The sequence below is a fragment of the Lepisosteus platostomus genome, chromosome 4 (genome assembly GCF_059453375.1).
Source record: "Lepisosteus platostomus isolate fLepPlt1 chromosome 4, fLepPlt1.hap1, whole genome shotgun sequence".
NCBI lineage: Eukaryota > Metazoa > Chordata > Actinopteri > Semionotiformes > Lepisosteidae > Lepisosteus > Lepisosteus platostomus.
In genome coordinates this window covers 32386486-32402031 of record NC_142614.1, presented here as the reverse complement: position 1 = coordinate 32402031, position 15546 = coordinate 32386486, and the positions used below count along the sequence as shown (strand labels likewise).

The 15546-nt window shown below is 34.2% G+C and overlaps 1 protein-coding gene across 1 annotated transcript in view; it reads left to right on the top strand.

Moving 5' to 3' along the window:
* LOC148673113 (solute carrier family 71 member 1-like) overlaps positions 1–12537 on the top strand; it is a 31639-nt gene extending 19102 nt beyond the window's left edge. The window contains exons 9-12 of the mRNA XM_088629390.1: positions 223–335; positions 3459–3556; positions 8631–8788; positions 10784–12537. Of these exons, the coding sequence (XP_088485516.1) occupies positions 223–335; positions 3459–3556; positions 8631–8788; positions 10784–10999 (585 nt within the window). The 3' untranslated portion in view covers positions 11000–12537. The remainder of the gene's footprint in view (positions 1–222; positions 336–3458; positions 3557–8630; positions 8789–10783) is intronic.
* Positions 12538–15546: the final 3009 nt, after the last annotated feature.

Genomic DNA, 15546 nt, shown 5'->3' with positions numbered 1-15546 from the left:
TTAAATAAGATGGTTCTATGTTGCAACAAATTGCTTTTTGTTTCTCTTTTCCCAGTACCATATATTTCTATAAAGTGATAAGGTGCACCGAAATAAACGCAGTTTGAAGATTCCATTGAATGCATATGATAACTCATACATTAATAGATAACATTAGAGAATTAATAGGGTAATCACAGATTAGGAAGAAGAACAACTAATTCATTTTTCCTCTCATCACAGACAGTTTTTCTTAGCATTCTAATGAAGACCATAGGGAATAAAAACACAGTGCTGCTTGGGCTTGGGTTTCAAATGCTCCAGCTGGCCTGGTATGGATTTGGATCTGAACCATGGTAAGTTCACTGTCCACCCTGAAATTCTTTTCATTTTTGCTTGGTTAACTGTTGTTCCGTTAGGATGCAGAACTGTAAACATTTGGAAAGTAAGATAGATAGATAAGACTTTATTGATCGTGTAGGGAAATTGATGTGTTACAGCAGTCCAGCCCAAGACAAGCAAAAACAGACATCAGAATAGACTAAAAGTTATACAAAATAAATGTGTCTGTGCAAAATATGATGATCATAGTCACTGCTAAAACAATAAAATATGTGCAAAATGTGCAAAGGTTTATACAGATTGATTGTCCAAAAAGTACAATGGTGTCCATAGACGAGCAAATGAAGGGCTAACAGTCCTAGCCTAGGGCAACGTTATACACCCTGACAGCTGCCGGGAGGAAAGACCTGCGGAAATGTTCCCTTGAACACCGTAGCTGGAGCATTTAGATTATGATAAGGAAAAGTAGATAAATAAAAGTTTATACAGTTTATAATACAAATTCTTTTGCAGGCATTTTTAGTGATTTTTAGTTTTATTCTGTCATCTCCTTTTTCAGTTCAATTAAGTATATTTTCTTTATACCTCTTAATGGATTCATTCTGAAACCCAAATATTATTGTGTGCATTTACTGCAACAGTATAATTCTCTGTTTCTCTTACCACATGATGCATCTGAACTTCAAATAGTTCATCCTTCTTTTTCATAAAAGGAAACAGCTGAACTCTATGAACTGCTACACATCTTCTTTTCTGCTTTATATAGCAACCTTTCTGTACAACAATACCAAAGCACTTCACATGAGTAAAAACAGATTTTAAAAAATACAGTGCATTTTTGCAAATTGCATTAAGCAAGCATCTTAACATAAACCCAAAGCTATAAAAGTAAGCTTTCAGTTTAGCTTTAAATGTGCTGATAGTTTCAGTGTCCCTTATGTTCTTTGGAAAATTGTTCTACAATCTAGTTGCCAAATGGGATAATGTATGATGACTAATATGTCAATTGCTGTTTGGCCTCTTGTACTCAAAGTGATAGAGACGCTCAGTGTCCAGAGATCTAAGACTAAGCTTCTTAAAATGTAGAAAAAAATCGGACCTATCTCATACTTTACATATACAGCCTTTTGTTTTAAAAACAAAATTCTGATTTGGCTCTCAACTCCACCAGGAGCCAATGCAGAGATGCTAAGACTAGTGTTTTGAGTTCACAAGGTTTTATTTTAAACTTCACGCACCAGAATTCTTAGTATATTGCAACTTAAGAGCATGTTTTTCAAAGACTAGGGTGAAAAGCTTTGCAGTTATCTGAGAAAACACAAAAGCATTTTTTACCTTTTCTGCTTTCATCTTGGTAAGACAAGAACAGATTGAGTGGTATTACAATAGTATTATTATAAACAACAATTCAGCAATTCTTTTTGATCATTTATAAAGGTTTTATCGTAGACTGGTTGTTCTGTATAGCTTAGTATCACACAAGATTGTTAAGTTGCTTTCTGAAATAATACTGTAATTGCTGCTATTGTATCAAACATTATTGCTACAAATGTGTTTTCTTTCTGCCTAAGCACGGCGGTACAGGAAGCCAGAGGTTTGAATTATTTCCATTTTAACCACATCCAGGTGTCTTGCAGGTTTTTGTCACTTAATTACCACCTTTCATGAAATATTAACTATATTCTTTACTTTTGATATAGACAGACTGCTGTTCTTGGAAAGACATTAGTGAACCCTGTAATACCATTCTTTCTAGAATGCAGATTAACTGGAAATTTACTTTCTTATCAATGTCACAGGATACAAACAGAATAAATCTAGCTAATTTGTTTGCTGGTAGATAAGTAATCCTAGGATCTCATCCAGTCATTTCTTTAAAAGGTGTCAGCTTATGCAACATAACTGGATAGTTTTTTCTTCAGATTCCCACCACACTCTCTGCACTGACTCAAGGAAACTGTGACTCCGTAATCACTGTTAATCAATAACACCAGTCTTTGAAATGTTCAAAGAAATGGTGTTGTCTTAATTATTGGAAAGTACTGCAGCGTTAATGATTTATTTATGTTTTTCATTGTAACAGGGTCATTGTAACTATGTCCAAATGCTTTAAGAGCATGAGATAATATCCTTAGCACTATCCCAAGTTCAGGAGAAAACAATATGTAATTTAATCTGTCCATGTGCCATCAAAGCAGGAATTGTTGTAGTTACACTTCACAAGGCAGCAGTATTATTTTCTATTATATTTATCTTGTTATGTTATAACAAGAATTTAATACCATATTCTAAATGTGTTCTTTGTGGTGATTGTGACCACAAAGACTTCAGTTAAAATATGTCTTGGATCATTAGACTGGTACATCATTTTGCAGGTAATTCTGAACCATAAGTTGTGCATACAAAACAAAATCATACAACACAGTTTTTTTAAAAATTTAGGTTTCATTGCAGTTGAAAGTGGTAAATGGAAAAACTTAAGCTTGCGATAAACATGGATGTATGGTACAAGATTCATAAGGGGTATTTGGAGAAAACCATGATTGAACAACTACAGTAGAATTCAAAGACAGATAACAGTGAGGTTATAGCAAATACTTTAGTTTTTTTTCCAGCTCAGTCATCTCCGTTATTTTATTTATCTAATAAATAAAGCTCTATAGTAATGAAAAAAGTAGATTTGTGTAGCAAATTCTGTTCTTATCAATAGGTAATATGGGAATAAACATTTTCAAATGTTTTAATAGTCTATAATGACCATAAATCAAATATATATGATATATGATAAATCTAATAATCCAGTAGATTTAATTACCATAAATTATTTATTACAAGCCTTTTGTTTTCATTCAATAATTTGAAATTCCTGTAACTTATTTCATAGGTCATAAAATGTACAATATCAGTATTTAAACTTGTATACTCCTATGTTTATTGTGATTGAACATATTGTGATGTTTATTTTGAGATTTATGCTTCTTGATAGTATTATTAATTTTCAGGTTTGTGGATTAGTATTAATTTTTACATTTAGAACAGAGTCTGCAGTCAATTGGGGAAAAAAAACATCAAGTGGGCTGTCCTAAGGTAAATGTGTCTTCCCTTCATGTTGGTGACCCATAGTTTGTGTCTTGCAGGATGATGTGGGCTGCAGGGGCGGTGGCAGCGATGTCTAGTATTACATTCCCCGCAGTGAGTGCACTGGTGTCTCGCAGTGCAGAGCCTGATCAGCAGGGTAAGACAGATCTCTGCTCAGCTTCACTTCCACTACAGCAGCAGTCGCACTTGCAGAGATTCTGTGTGGCAAGTGAGCCATTTTCATTACAGTTGCAGAAATCTACTGGTGTTCTTGTTTGAAGTAAGAATGAATAATTTCTTTGAGGCTGAATTTCAGTTGATAAACTTATTAAAATTTAAGATGCCCGAGACCCTATTATCCAAAGGAGAAGTGTACGTCTTTTTTTACTGGGCTCATGCAGTAATGGGCCAGTAAAGGTACTCATGCAAGTGCAAGTTGCAGGCTGATCAACTCTGTCCCTCTCTGGTTCTGCAAAGGATTCTCCAGATGACAAAGCACAATTTTCTGAGTGCTGTCTAGGGTGTGGCTGGACTTATATGATCAGGGCTCTCTTGGTTCCAAGTCGAACGGTGACTTATGAGATTCATGCAGACTTGGTGTTTCTGTTGACCAAAAACAAATTTCTCCAAGTAAAACAGAACCTCCTGCACATGACTGTATTGCTTGAGACATTAAAAGCCAAATGAGTTGAAGATGGGTGGCTTAGATAGTTTTTCTATACTTGCTAGTATTTTGTATGTGTAGCTGTAGGGTTAGTTATTGTGAGTCGGGGAAAAAACACACTTGGTGATTCAAGGTTGGTGGGGCATACAACAAAATACTTACATTGAAATAAGTACCGCTGCTGCTATTGCTCTTGTCAATAACCTGTATTACTTTATGTACTGTAGCATGTACATCATTGTACATTGTAGTTTTTGTACTGTATATTCTCATAGTTAAATTTATTACGCTAACTAAATTGTATTTAGTTCCCCTAAGTACCACAAGCCCTTCACTTTAAAACAAACAGCCTTGACACAGATGATACCGTTCTAAATAAAAGCCAGTCATGTAATCAAATTTATACATTCTAGCTTGGACCTGAGCATCACGTAGGGACTTGTGCACACGGTTGCGGAAAATGCTTATATTTTGGTGTGGAGGCGTTGCAAAGGAGAAAAAAAGAATCAATTTTTTAGCATTTGTTTGAATATGTGACTAGCAAATCAATTAATCAAAACAATTCTACCATGAACCGCAACAGCAAAGAAGAACAGAAATGAGATTATGATATGATATTATTATTCTGACAATTTGGGAGTGCATAATAAGGAGTGAGTTTAAAGTCAAATAAGTATTCACTTGAAAAGACTTTGTGTGAATCATAGCATTACCTAGGAAACCTTTGGGGCTGTGTTTTTGAGCTCCAGAACACAATAATGGACACAGTTTAAACAATGTATCCATTCTCAGGCTGAGCTTTCATTTTTCACTGAATCACCAAGTATTAATTTCATTTATCTTACATGGCATGTCTACTGGCATAGTAATGGTTTTGAGTTGTGTATGAACCAAACATGAAAGAAGCAATGTATTTCTGTTGGAGTTTGATATGTAAAACATATGTCTAAACTTCTCAGGTTAATTTAATTGTGTAACTGTCTAATAGAGTAATTTGTTTTCTATGAAGCAAGAAGCTCATGAGTGATAAGTTATGTGAAATTAACAAAGCATTAAAATGTCAATAGAAAAACCTTCTCTTAACCTTCTTACCCTGCCTAAATTTCACTTTGTTTCAATCTTGTGTACTTAAGTACTAAAAAACATTCTTACCTACTTCAGTTTCCCCTTAATACAATTAGTGAAGTACTGTACATTTTCACTTCTCCACCTGATCAGCTGTGCTTTGGGGCTTTTGGCACGTAATTACTACCGCACTTCATGTGCGGTGAAGAGGATGTTCTCCTTAATGTTAAAGTGTTATGGGATCCTTTGGGAATAACAAACACTATAGAAATGAGAATTATTATTCCTTCCTTGCTATAGAAATGATATGCAGTATGTCTTGGGTAATACCCCCATCTAGTGGACACTCTGACTGAACTGTAACTTGTCTTGTTTGAGCTGTTTTCATGTTTAGATTTCATTATTCTAACTTCATTCTGTAGTTCTAAGTCTGTTTAATATAAACCATATAATATGGAAGTTGACACATTTCCCATTCTGCACATTGCTGTATACAGTATAATGACAGATACAAAGGTATTTGTCCAGCTGCATTAAATATAAAAAAATGATTACACTGCAAATTCCAAACTTCAATTAAAAAAATAATAAAATTTGCATGTGAAAATAGGGTGTTCATCAAGTTGTTACTGAATTATGACCGAAGCACCTATAATGCAACTTTTAAACTTGGACTTTTCAATATTTTCCATATATATACACACACATCCATAATGTTTTCTGAAAAGAGAAGTTCTGTATTCTAATAATTTGATAACACTTTCAGTTTACACCCTCTGGTCCTGTGCTGAGTTAAAATAACATTCTGGGCTGACTGTTGATGTTCTTGATTCCTTAACTTGTATGAAATCTACCTTAAGTCTTGTGTTTCTCTGTATTAACAATATTTGTATCTAAGCATCTTATTATCATTATCATTGTTATCATTAAGTGTTATCCAGAAACATGTGCAGTTACAGAAAATCAATACAAGTGAATGAAGAAAAATTAAGAAAAATAAGTCATTATTAAGCAAGGAAAATGCAGTAAATCACATTCTTTAAATGTATAAAGATGGATATAATAGTATGCTGAAGCAGATAATTCAACAGCACAAAGTGTAACACAGATACCATATATACCATATATACATATACAGGACTGTTGGTAGAAACAATAAGGGTGGGCAACAGATTCCTTAGTGCAGTTAATTGAAAACAGTTACGTAAAAAAATAGATTCAGTGAATGATGGATAAGGTTAAGTGCAGTTGACAGTGATAACTGTGCTTTTTGGACCAGAAAGTAGGAATTTCATGAGACAGTTGGTATGAAGTAGTGACCAGGTTCTCTACTTGTAACTGAAAGGTTATGGATTAAAATATTTGTTGGTATACTGCTGTTGTACCCTTGAGTAACAGTAGAATCTCAAGCATTCCAATCGATTGCTTAATTAAAATGCCCAGATAAATAAATGAATATGTATGGATGTCACTTCAAAAGTATCAGATGATGATAGTCTTGAGAAGATGGCATAATTCTGACCTTTGATTATGAGAGTGGGGGTAGAAGAGAGAAATAAGGGTTTTCACCTCTGTGTTGAGAGAATGATAAACAGGAGCATAAGTAATTAATTGGATCCAGCAGCTAGTGAAGGAAGCAGAGGAAGGGAATGGCATGAGAAGAATAAAGGAGAGGGAAGAAATTCGAGCAGCAGCGCAGATGATCTTACTGCACTATATATGCTCATTGTGCCAAAGAAAAGTATAGCAAGATTGCTGTGAAATAATATAGAATACTTTCATTGCATGATATGGGGAGATCTGTAAGCTGTTGTATAACCTGCATTTATTCATTTATGCACCTCATTTGATTTTTATGTTCCTACTATAAGGTATTTGGGGATAATTGGCTGAGTTTAGTTTTAATGTAGTTTTTGTAAAAATCTGAATAGGAGTCCAAGCAATCTTGAAAATGTTGTTTTTAAAGTGATTTTGATTTTAATCAAGAACTCCTAATCAACAATTAAGGCTTGTTTTATGCAGGTGAAAACCCATTGAAAATCAATTTAATTCCTGTTTTTGTGCCTCTTTAGACATTAGTATAATCATTTATTCTCTTAATCTCAGTCTAATGTCTTTGCAGTCTATATCATGATGTTTGTGTTTGCAAAATAAATATGATGTAAATGTTTCCATTTACAAATAAATTTAGCATTATAAATTGAAAACACTCATATTCCCACTACTCCCATTATAAGTAAAAGTTCACATTTGCTTTGAAAATCTTCTTTTAAGTTAGTACTTATGTTATTATCCTTAAAACATTCTTGACGATATCAGAATTGCATTTTAACTTTTACATTCATAAAGATTATAAACTGAATAATAGAGAAACAAAGAGAAGTTCCCAATTGAGAAAGAATGAAAAATAAATCAATACTGAATTTGTGCATGTACTTTTTCCTAACACTTAATTTAAGTTTCATACAAAAGTACTTATTTTCTAAGTTTTATTAAACAGTTTGTTTTTTATTATGTTTTGATTATTGCTCCCAATCTGATGAAACATTACAACTTCCGGTTCATGTTTCCTTAATTTGAGCAACTTTGTAAAATTAAAGGGGTCTGTAAATCTGTGCATATGTTTTATTAGGAGCCAATTTGAGTTTTGGAAAAAAACCCAGAGCAAATCATCATGGGAGGTGCAATTTGGACTCCTTCTCGAGTTATGTAGTTCCTGAAGCATAGTAAAATATCAAATCAGTTCTGTGCGAGAGGCTGGAATTCACAGGGAGATGAAAGGGAAGTGAACAGTTATGATGCCTGCTATCAAACATGGTTGCAGTTTCTTTTGTAATGTGGATAGACTTTGTCCACAAAAGGCTACAAAGCAGTGGGTCAGTTAAGATAATGATACAGACTACCAGTCTATACTACTGACTTTAAAACCAGCATGCAACAGACTTGTCTACAACCACATCGGGCCAACATTAGTTTTTCAGTTCCAGTTGCCTCTTCCCGGTTCCAGTTTTGTGAATATAAAAAAAAAATTGTAATTGGGAATTTTTCTTAAAGGGAGAAATGGAATCAACCTAAACCCTCACTGCAGCAAAGAGGGAAAAAAGGCTTTACTAACTCACTCTTTCCACTTATATACTGCTTGCATTAAAACATTTAGTTGCTTAATGGTATAAGTGTATTCAGAGTTACAAAAAACGTGCTCTTTCTAATAAAAGCCAATTGACTGACATACTAGCTACCAATGTTGTGTATGCAATTAAATTTAATTATGATACATTTTTGTTTGCAATGTAGTTTAATTCAATATGACCTGTTATTTTTAGAGCTTTATAATTGTTTCATTGTTGCAAATGTCTTTAAAAATATGATTTATCTTATAACAGAACATAACAGCAACATAACATAAAACATACGTAGTTTTGATAAGTAAAATGCACTAATGTTAAAGATAATTTATCTGGAATGTTAATGACTTTAATCATTATAATAATCTTCCCATCAGGAGTTGTGCAAGGGATGATAACGGGAATTCGAGGCCTCTGCAATGGATTGGGACCAGCTCTCTATGGATTCATTTTCTTCCTTTTCAATGTGGAATTGAATGAAATTGATCCAGTTCAGAATGAGAAAAACACTGTTATGCTTGATCCAACTGATGAGGTATGAGAATAACTCTTTTTTAAATTTATATATAGTGTTTAGATTTGTTGAAGGTTTCTGTTATTTCCATAGTTATTTTCTTGGATACAATTGTAGGAATTAGTTTTGTTTCATTTGACCTCTAGACCTCATCAGAAAATTATTGTGTTTATTATTTTAAACCCACAGCACATTGCTGGCATCAAATGTATAAGCATGGGTCCTGCAAGGTGGATTTTTTGGTGATTAAGTTTAATTAAGATTAAGTGTGACAACCTAATCTTTTCAGAAGTGTTTCATAACTACATACATCAGCATAAAGCAAATTAATATTTTTTCACAAAAAGATTAATCTCCTGTTTCAGTTTCAAGAGGCACCAAAGTCCATTGATAATTTATTGGTTCTCCAGCAAAATGCAATCACAAAACAAGAAGTAGCCAAAATACATAATGAATAAAAACAAATTTCCAAAGTAAAATGAAATCACATTTTCATGCAAACAGTCCAAAAGCACTGGTAATGGCCCCATACTGTGTCTTCAAATCGACTGACTATAGAAAAAACCCAACTAATAGGTTGAACTATCAGTTATTCGGATAATTTTGACCATTCAGAGACTTCCGCTTCTCTCTAAACAATGCACCTATAGTTTTATTTAAGTTACGTTTGGGCCTTAGCCAAGACAATTTCACTATACAAAATACTCAATAAACATCCTCAAATGCATCTAATTCTTTGATTTTGTTATTCCTTGTTAAGTCACAATTATCATCACTGATAAGCAACTGAATTTATTTTGAACATATTCAATAACCTATCAGGCATCTCAGGGGAACCTGCAGTAGCCTTGAAATGTTGTGACATCTTTAATGATACAGTATGTTACTAAGTTAAAAACCAAGTTAATTTATCATGAAACTCCAGGTGGATATTCAGTATAAGAAACACAATAAAACCTGAAAAACGGTGTAGTTTTTAGTATGATATTTATAAGCAGGACATTGTCTACTTATTTCTAAGTGATTGGTTTTCAGATTTATTTATAGCATGACAATCATTGTCTTAGAAAAACTTGACACAGCCCTTCCTGCAGTCTTTTAATAGGTTCCTAAATTACTCATGAAGGATGTTAAGCCACACCTCGATGAAGAATTCCTGCTCTCTCAGGATTTTAACTTTTTGATCAGTGCATTTGTAAGCATTCTTAAGCTTAAGGACACAAGGTGGCACAAGTTTTTGACCTGTATGTTCTGGTAAACTTTGATTTACTTTGGTTAAACTTTGGTTTGTTACCAACTAAGTAACCATTTGTGAACCAGGAGCAGGGGATGGAAATCAACGTTAAACCAGAAAAAATCCAATTTTATGTTTCAGTGATGAAATTTTCAACATGAACTTCAGCTTTCTGTGCTAATCACTCCCAGTGAAAATGCCCAAAAGATCAATTTGTGTTTCATTCATTCACTTGTTAACTTGAGCATCAGTTAATTACTAGTAGATTCTTGTCTTTTCTTTTTATGTCGCCATGGAATTCTTCCACGGTTTCATGAAGTCAGAATTGAATAGTAGGCTATTGCTATATGTTAACAAGTGGGCCTATATGAACTATTCATATATGTTTTTAAACAGTACATTTAACGTAAAACAGAGGTCCTGACTGTGGGCGTTTCTCGAAAAAAGTAGGGGTGTGACCCCGGCGTCTTGGCCAAATTTCCCATTGGCCCCTACCAATCATGGCTTCCTAATAATCCCCATCTATGAATTGGCTTCATTACTCTGCTCTCCTCCCCACTGATAGCTCATATGTGGTGAGCGTTCTGGCGCACTATGGCTGCTGTCGCATTATCCAGGTGGATGCTACACATTGGTGGTCGTGGAGGAGAGTTCCCATTACCTGTAAAGTGCTTTGAGTGGAGTGTCCAGAAAAGCGCTATATAAGTGTAAGCAATTATTATTATTATTATTCTTTGATATATAGCTCTGTCTCATTTGCAGTATCTTTCTTTATTTTATAGAGGTCGATTATCTCTGGCCCACCATTTCTTTTTGGAGCATGTGCAGTTCTTCTTGCTTTCCTGGTTGCCTTATTCATTCCTGAACACAACAGCCTCTCTGTAAAGACTTGCAACACACGGAGACATAGCAACAGCATCACTAGCACCCAGAGCAACACCCCCCTGCCTGGCAGCGACGAGGACATCGAGCCACTGCTGCAGGACAGCAGTGTGTGACAGCCACGTTGCCTTGTGACAGTGTCCCCCTTCTGCGCTGGTGAACAAGGGACTGAAGAATCAGGGTACTGCTGAAAACAAGACGAGATGCAGAATGTATTCTGAAGTCTAGCGTGCTTGTCTTTCATGCAAATCGGCAGCCATGTTGCATAGCTGCCTACATGAAGAAAAGTGTTTCTGGAGGTTGCTAAACAAATATGAACTGTTATTTATGTTATATCATCATTATTCCAGCTTTTTTTGTTACCTGATGGCAGGCAGTTGGAGAATTTGAATGTCCCTGTACCTGTATTTTGACATGCTGAGTCTTGTGTGAGTTATAAGAATTACCGCAGTGAGGACTTGATGGTTAATATTTTCAGCGAAGCAAACTTGACCATCTGAAAAAACCTCTTAAGATCTCATCGTTTTTAGGGAGGGAGGCGAGCTTTGGTTCTTTTTATTTCTAAGGGATTCTGCTTGGTAAATTATATTCTGACTCCTGCAAGGACTTTTTTTGTTGTGCTTATAAACCAATCTGAGACAAAAGGTCAACAGATCTACATTGTGGAGATCTCATATACATTTACAAATGTACTTTTATATTGATGAGACTTATAGCATACTTTAACTAAAGAATTATCAAGATTTTTTACTTAGTAAGTATGTAAGGCTACTTCTCATATATATATATTTTGCTGGTAACCCCTGTATTCCTCAATGCCAATCTGAAAACAATTGATAAAACAAATAGTTCTTATTTTATGTTTAATGAGTAGAAATTACTGGACAACCAAACTGAAATCAAACTATATATATTTTTTTTCTATGCCTTATGGTCATTTTTGCTGGATGCATAGCAGTCAGCACCTTGAGATGATGGTGTAGATGTTTACAAAATGTTGAACTCTATGCATTAATCTGTACCATCAGATCAATTTTTATGTAGCTGAGCGCTTCAGTGATGACAAGTATGGCTTTCAATACCTTTTAAAAAGTTCGCTGTAAAATAGCACATAATATAGAATTTGGATTTGAATATTTTTTTTATGCACACTATAATTTAATAGCGATGATGCAGTGTCGCAAAAATTCCAAATCTGGAATTGTGTGCTGAAAGGAAGTTAACGAGGTATGCTGGTGGGAGGTTAATAATACTTAGTAGACTAAAATATTGAAAATCATTTTTTATTTTGTATGTCTGATCAAATTATTAGGGATTTTTTTATATTTAAAAAGATAAGTCTTGCTCAAAGCTTTTTAAAGAGCAGTAGTATTTTTAAGATTGAAATCTCATTTTATGGTCACTGAAAGATTACTTTTTTAAAATATAAAAGTAATAAGGAAGCTTACATTTCCTGAATTTAAACACCCTGAGTTTCACCAGATACCTCAAGTCTTTGTTTTCCCTGTTATTAATTTTAATTTACCTTGGTTTTGATACTTATATCCAAAATAAATGTTATCCATGATTTGAAAATATTTTTATGTGATGAGATCTACTTGAGGATGCAAACTATGCAGGCAAAGTAAAAAAAAATAAAGATATAAGTAACTCAGTTTCTGTTTTGACTCTTATTATTTTAAAAATATCAGATTTTTAGGCAGCCAGCTCTTTCCTTTGTTTCTTCTAATGTGGAAACTTTTAATGATTGCCTGAGAAATCCAAACACCACATTAAGGTTTAGACTAACTTCCACTTTTTCTCCCAGTATTGGGCATTAAGCCATGCATTTACAATGTTTTAAAATCTTAGGAATAACTTGTTTTGTAGTCAGTGTATTGGAATGATGTACTCTACCTACTGTTCCATTTTTATTGTTAAGTTTATTGAATGTATTTTAGTTGACCTTATGCATAGCAAAGCCTCTCCTTCCACTACATCTTTGTGCATGCAGTAACTGTGCTTTGCTCTCACATTGTCTGCTTGCATTGCCTGCTAACAGCTGCCCCCAGATTGTGATTAGTGCAGTGTTATGGGTGTTAGGGAATTCAGCCACATGGAAAACAAAATTATAATGAAAAAAAAACATACCATGGGAGCTGCAACGTATTTGACCCTTCACCTTTTTGTCTCTGAACAGAAAACCTCTCTACACTGTGCAATGATGTGAAAGGATTCATTCATCACTTCATTGCACATGTGATGAGACTCCATTTAAAAATAACTGTCATGCACCTTGTGTTAAACATCAGTATGTGAATGGGCTTACAGGGTGATGTCCATATCAGTTTTCACACTTAGATTTGTTCTTAATTTACTACACGAGTTCCAGGCAGTTTAATAGATGTATCTGGAATTCTTCTGAAGCATTTCTCCCATAAAGTTGAGTATGGTATTTCTTTATCCCTTTTAGCACACACATTGAAGATCTAAAGATGTTAAAACCAATTAATCGTCTCTAGTAACCTTCTTTTAGTGAAACTTTTTATAAAGGTGACATAATTATGCATTTTTAGTGAGATGGCTGTCTATTCCTAAAAGCTGGTTTCAGGTTAGTTAATATTTTTCTATATTACTGAACCTAACAGTAGAGAGATGTCCAGTTCTATTCTGATCTGTGTTTTGCACAGATTGTATTGGGTTATGTAATGTACTTGTATATCATATGAAAACTATTTCAATCCTAATTTATTATATGGTTACAGAAAGCTATATTTTTCAAACAATGTAGAAACCTCTGACCAACATTATTTAGTATCCAAATCTTATTTTTGTGAAGAGTACTTTGTGTACTGCTGTTGCATAACTTTGCAGTAATCGTCATTTATACAATGTCTATGCTTTGTTCCGAAGAACTGCAACGTTGCATTTGATTATTTATTCTGCAGTGGCAGAGTACTTGATGCATTTATTTGCAGCACCCCGCATCTTTTTGAATTTACATTCAAATGTGCCTAAAATGTAGATGTAAATACAAAAATGCTAAAAATACTATATTGTACACTGAGCAGTCGTTAATGAAACGAATATTTTAATTACGGCAAATGATGTGTGCATTGCTTTACATATTTGTAATGGCATTGTTTTGTCTTGAACAGTAAATTATATATAAAAAGCAGCAATAATAAAAAAAAACAAAATTTATACTTGTTTTTGAAGTCCTTCCATAAAGGATCTGGTGTCCACAAGATGGCAGTGCATTACAGAGAGATTCTCCAGAAGTCTGAAAGATGGCTGAAGTGTTATGAGTTTGCTGTTAAAACAAATATATAACATAGAAAGATATATAATATAAAATACATTTGTGGGCATGTAAATCTGGTGATTTTTTTAAATCACCTGACAAGATGCCTTTTTTGTCAATGTGTATGGCCTTATTTAAAGTATTTTTATATTTGTTATTGAAATATTCCAGTATGAATCAAATTCAGTTAGTGTTATAAAGTATATTCTAGGATCAATTACAAGTTAGGGAGAGAGGTTTCACCCACTGGATGGCACTTTAGCTGGTGTAACTGGCTCTGCTTCTATACAGTGGTTTCCAAAATTATTTTTTAGACAACTAAACATCAAGTAACAAAACGTTTTAGTGATTGGATAAGCATTTCTTGCTTGAAAACGTCTAAAAACGTCTAAGAAAGCCTGAATAGCAAGGAATATTTGTTATAAAGTCCAGGAAACATCAGGATCACATTTATTCACACCCTTGTATGCATTTTGTAAATCTTTTTCTGGCAGGGATTATGCTAACTAGACACCTCCTGTAGTGTGATACGTGATTCTGGGAGTTCATAGCAGAAATTCATGAACATTTCTCCATGTAGAATTGCTCTCAATCCTTCTGATACTTTGGTTTCTGTTAGTGAACTGCCATCTTGAGTTAAAATCACAAAGGTTTGGCTGAGGTAAAGGTAAAGGCTGAGGTCTGGTGATCGCAATTTACAGTCAAGAACATTTAATTTTTATGAGCAATTGACCATTTCTTTGTCAATTTGGATGCACTGTATACTGAATGCTTTGGATTATTGTCACGCTAGAATTTTTGGCATGGCTTCAGATTCTTGGCAGAAAGAACTGTGTTGAACCTGTATGTCCCGGTACATATTAGATGTTATATGCCCATGTCTTCTATCTTGAAACGAGGTCCAATGTCCATAACACTAAAATGTAACAAATCCCCCAAATATTTGAAAGTGAAAATGAATGTTTTCTCAACCTGCGCTTCATCATTTTTACCCTAAACATAATGCTGATGAGCTTGTTCAAAAACCTCACATCATCTTGAAAAGATTTTGTTTCAATTGTCATTCAAATTCAGACAGGTAAGTTTTAACGATTTGTTTAGATTTCAGGTTATTTTGGAGATCTCCAGCTGTTGCCTTTGGACTTATGGTCACCTCCCAAACCACTTATCTGAAAGGCCGTGATGGTAGGATCAACCTGAGTCCTATGCATAGTAGGGTTTCCACCAAAACAGTAACCTCAAATTGTAGATACTACAGTAGAAAACTGTAGAATCAGCAGATTTTTAATTCTTTTATAGCACCCTTTCTCTATTGTGGACATAAGTGACAATTTGCCTGCAGTCTTTGAAGAACTCTCTGACCTTAACCGTGTGCATTAC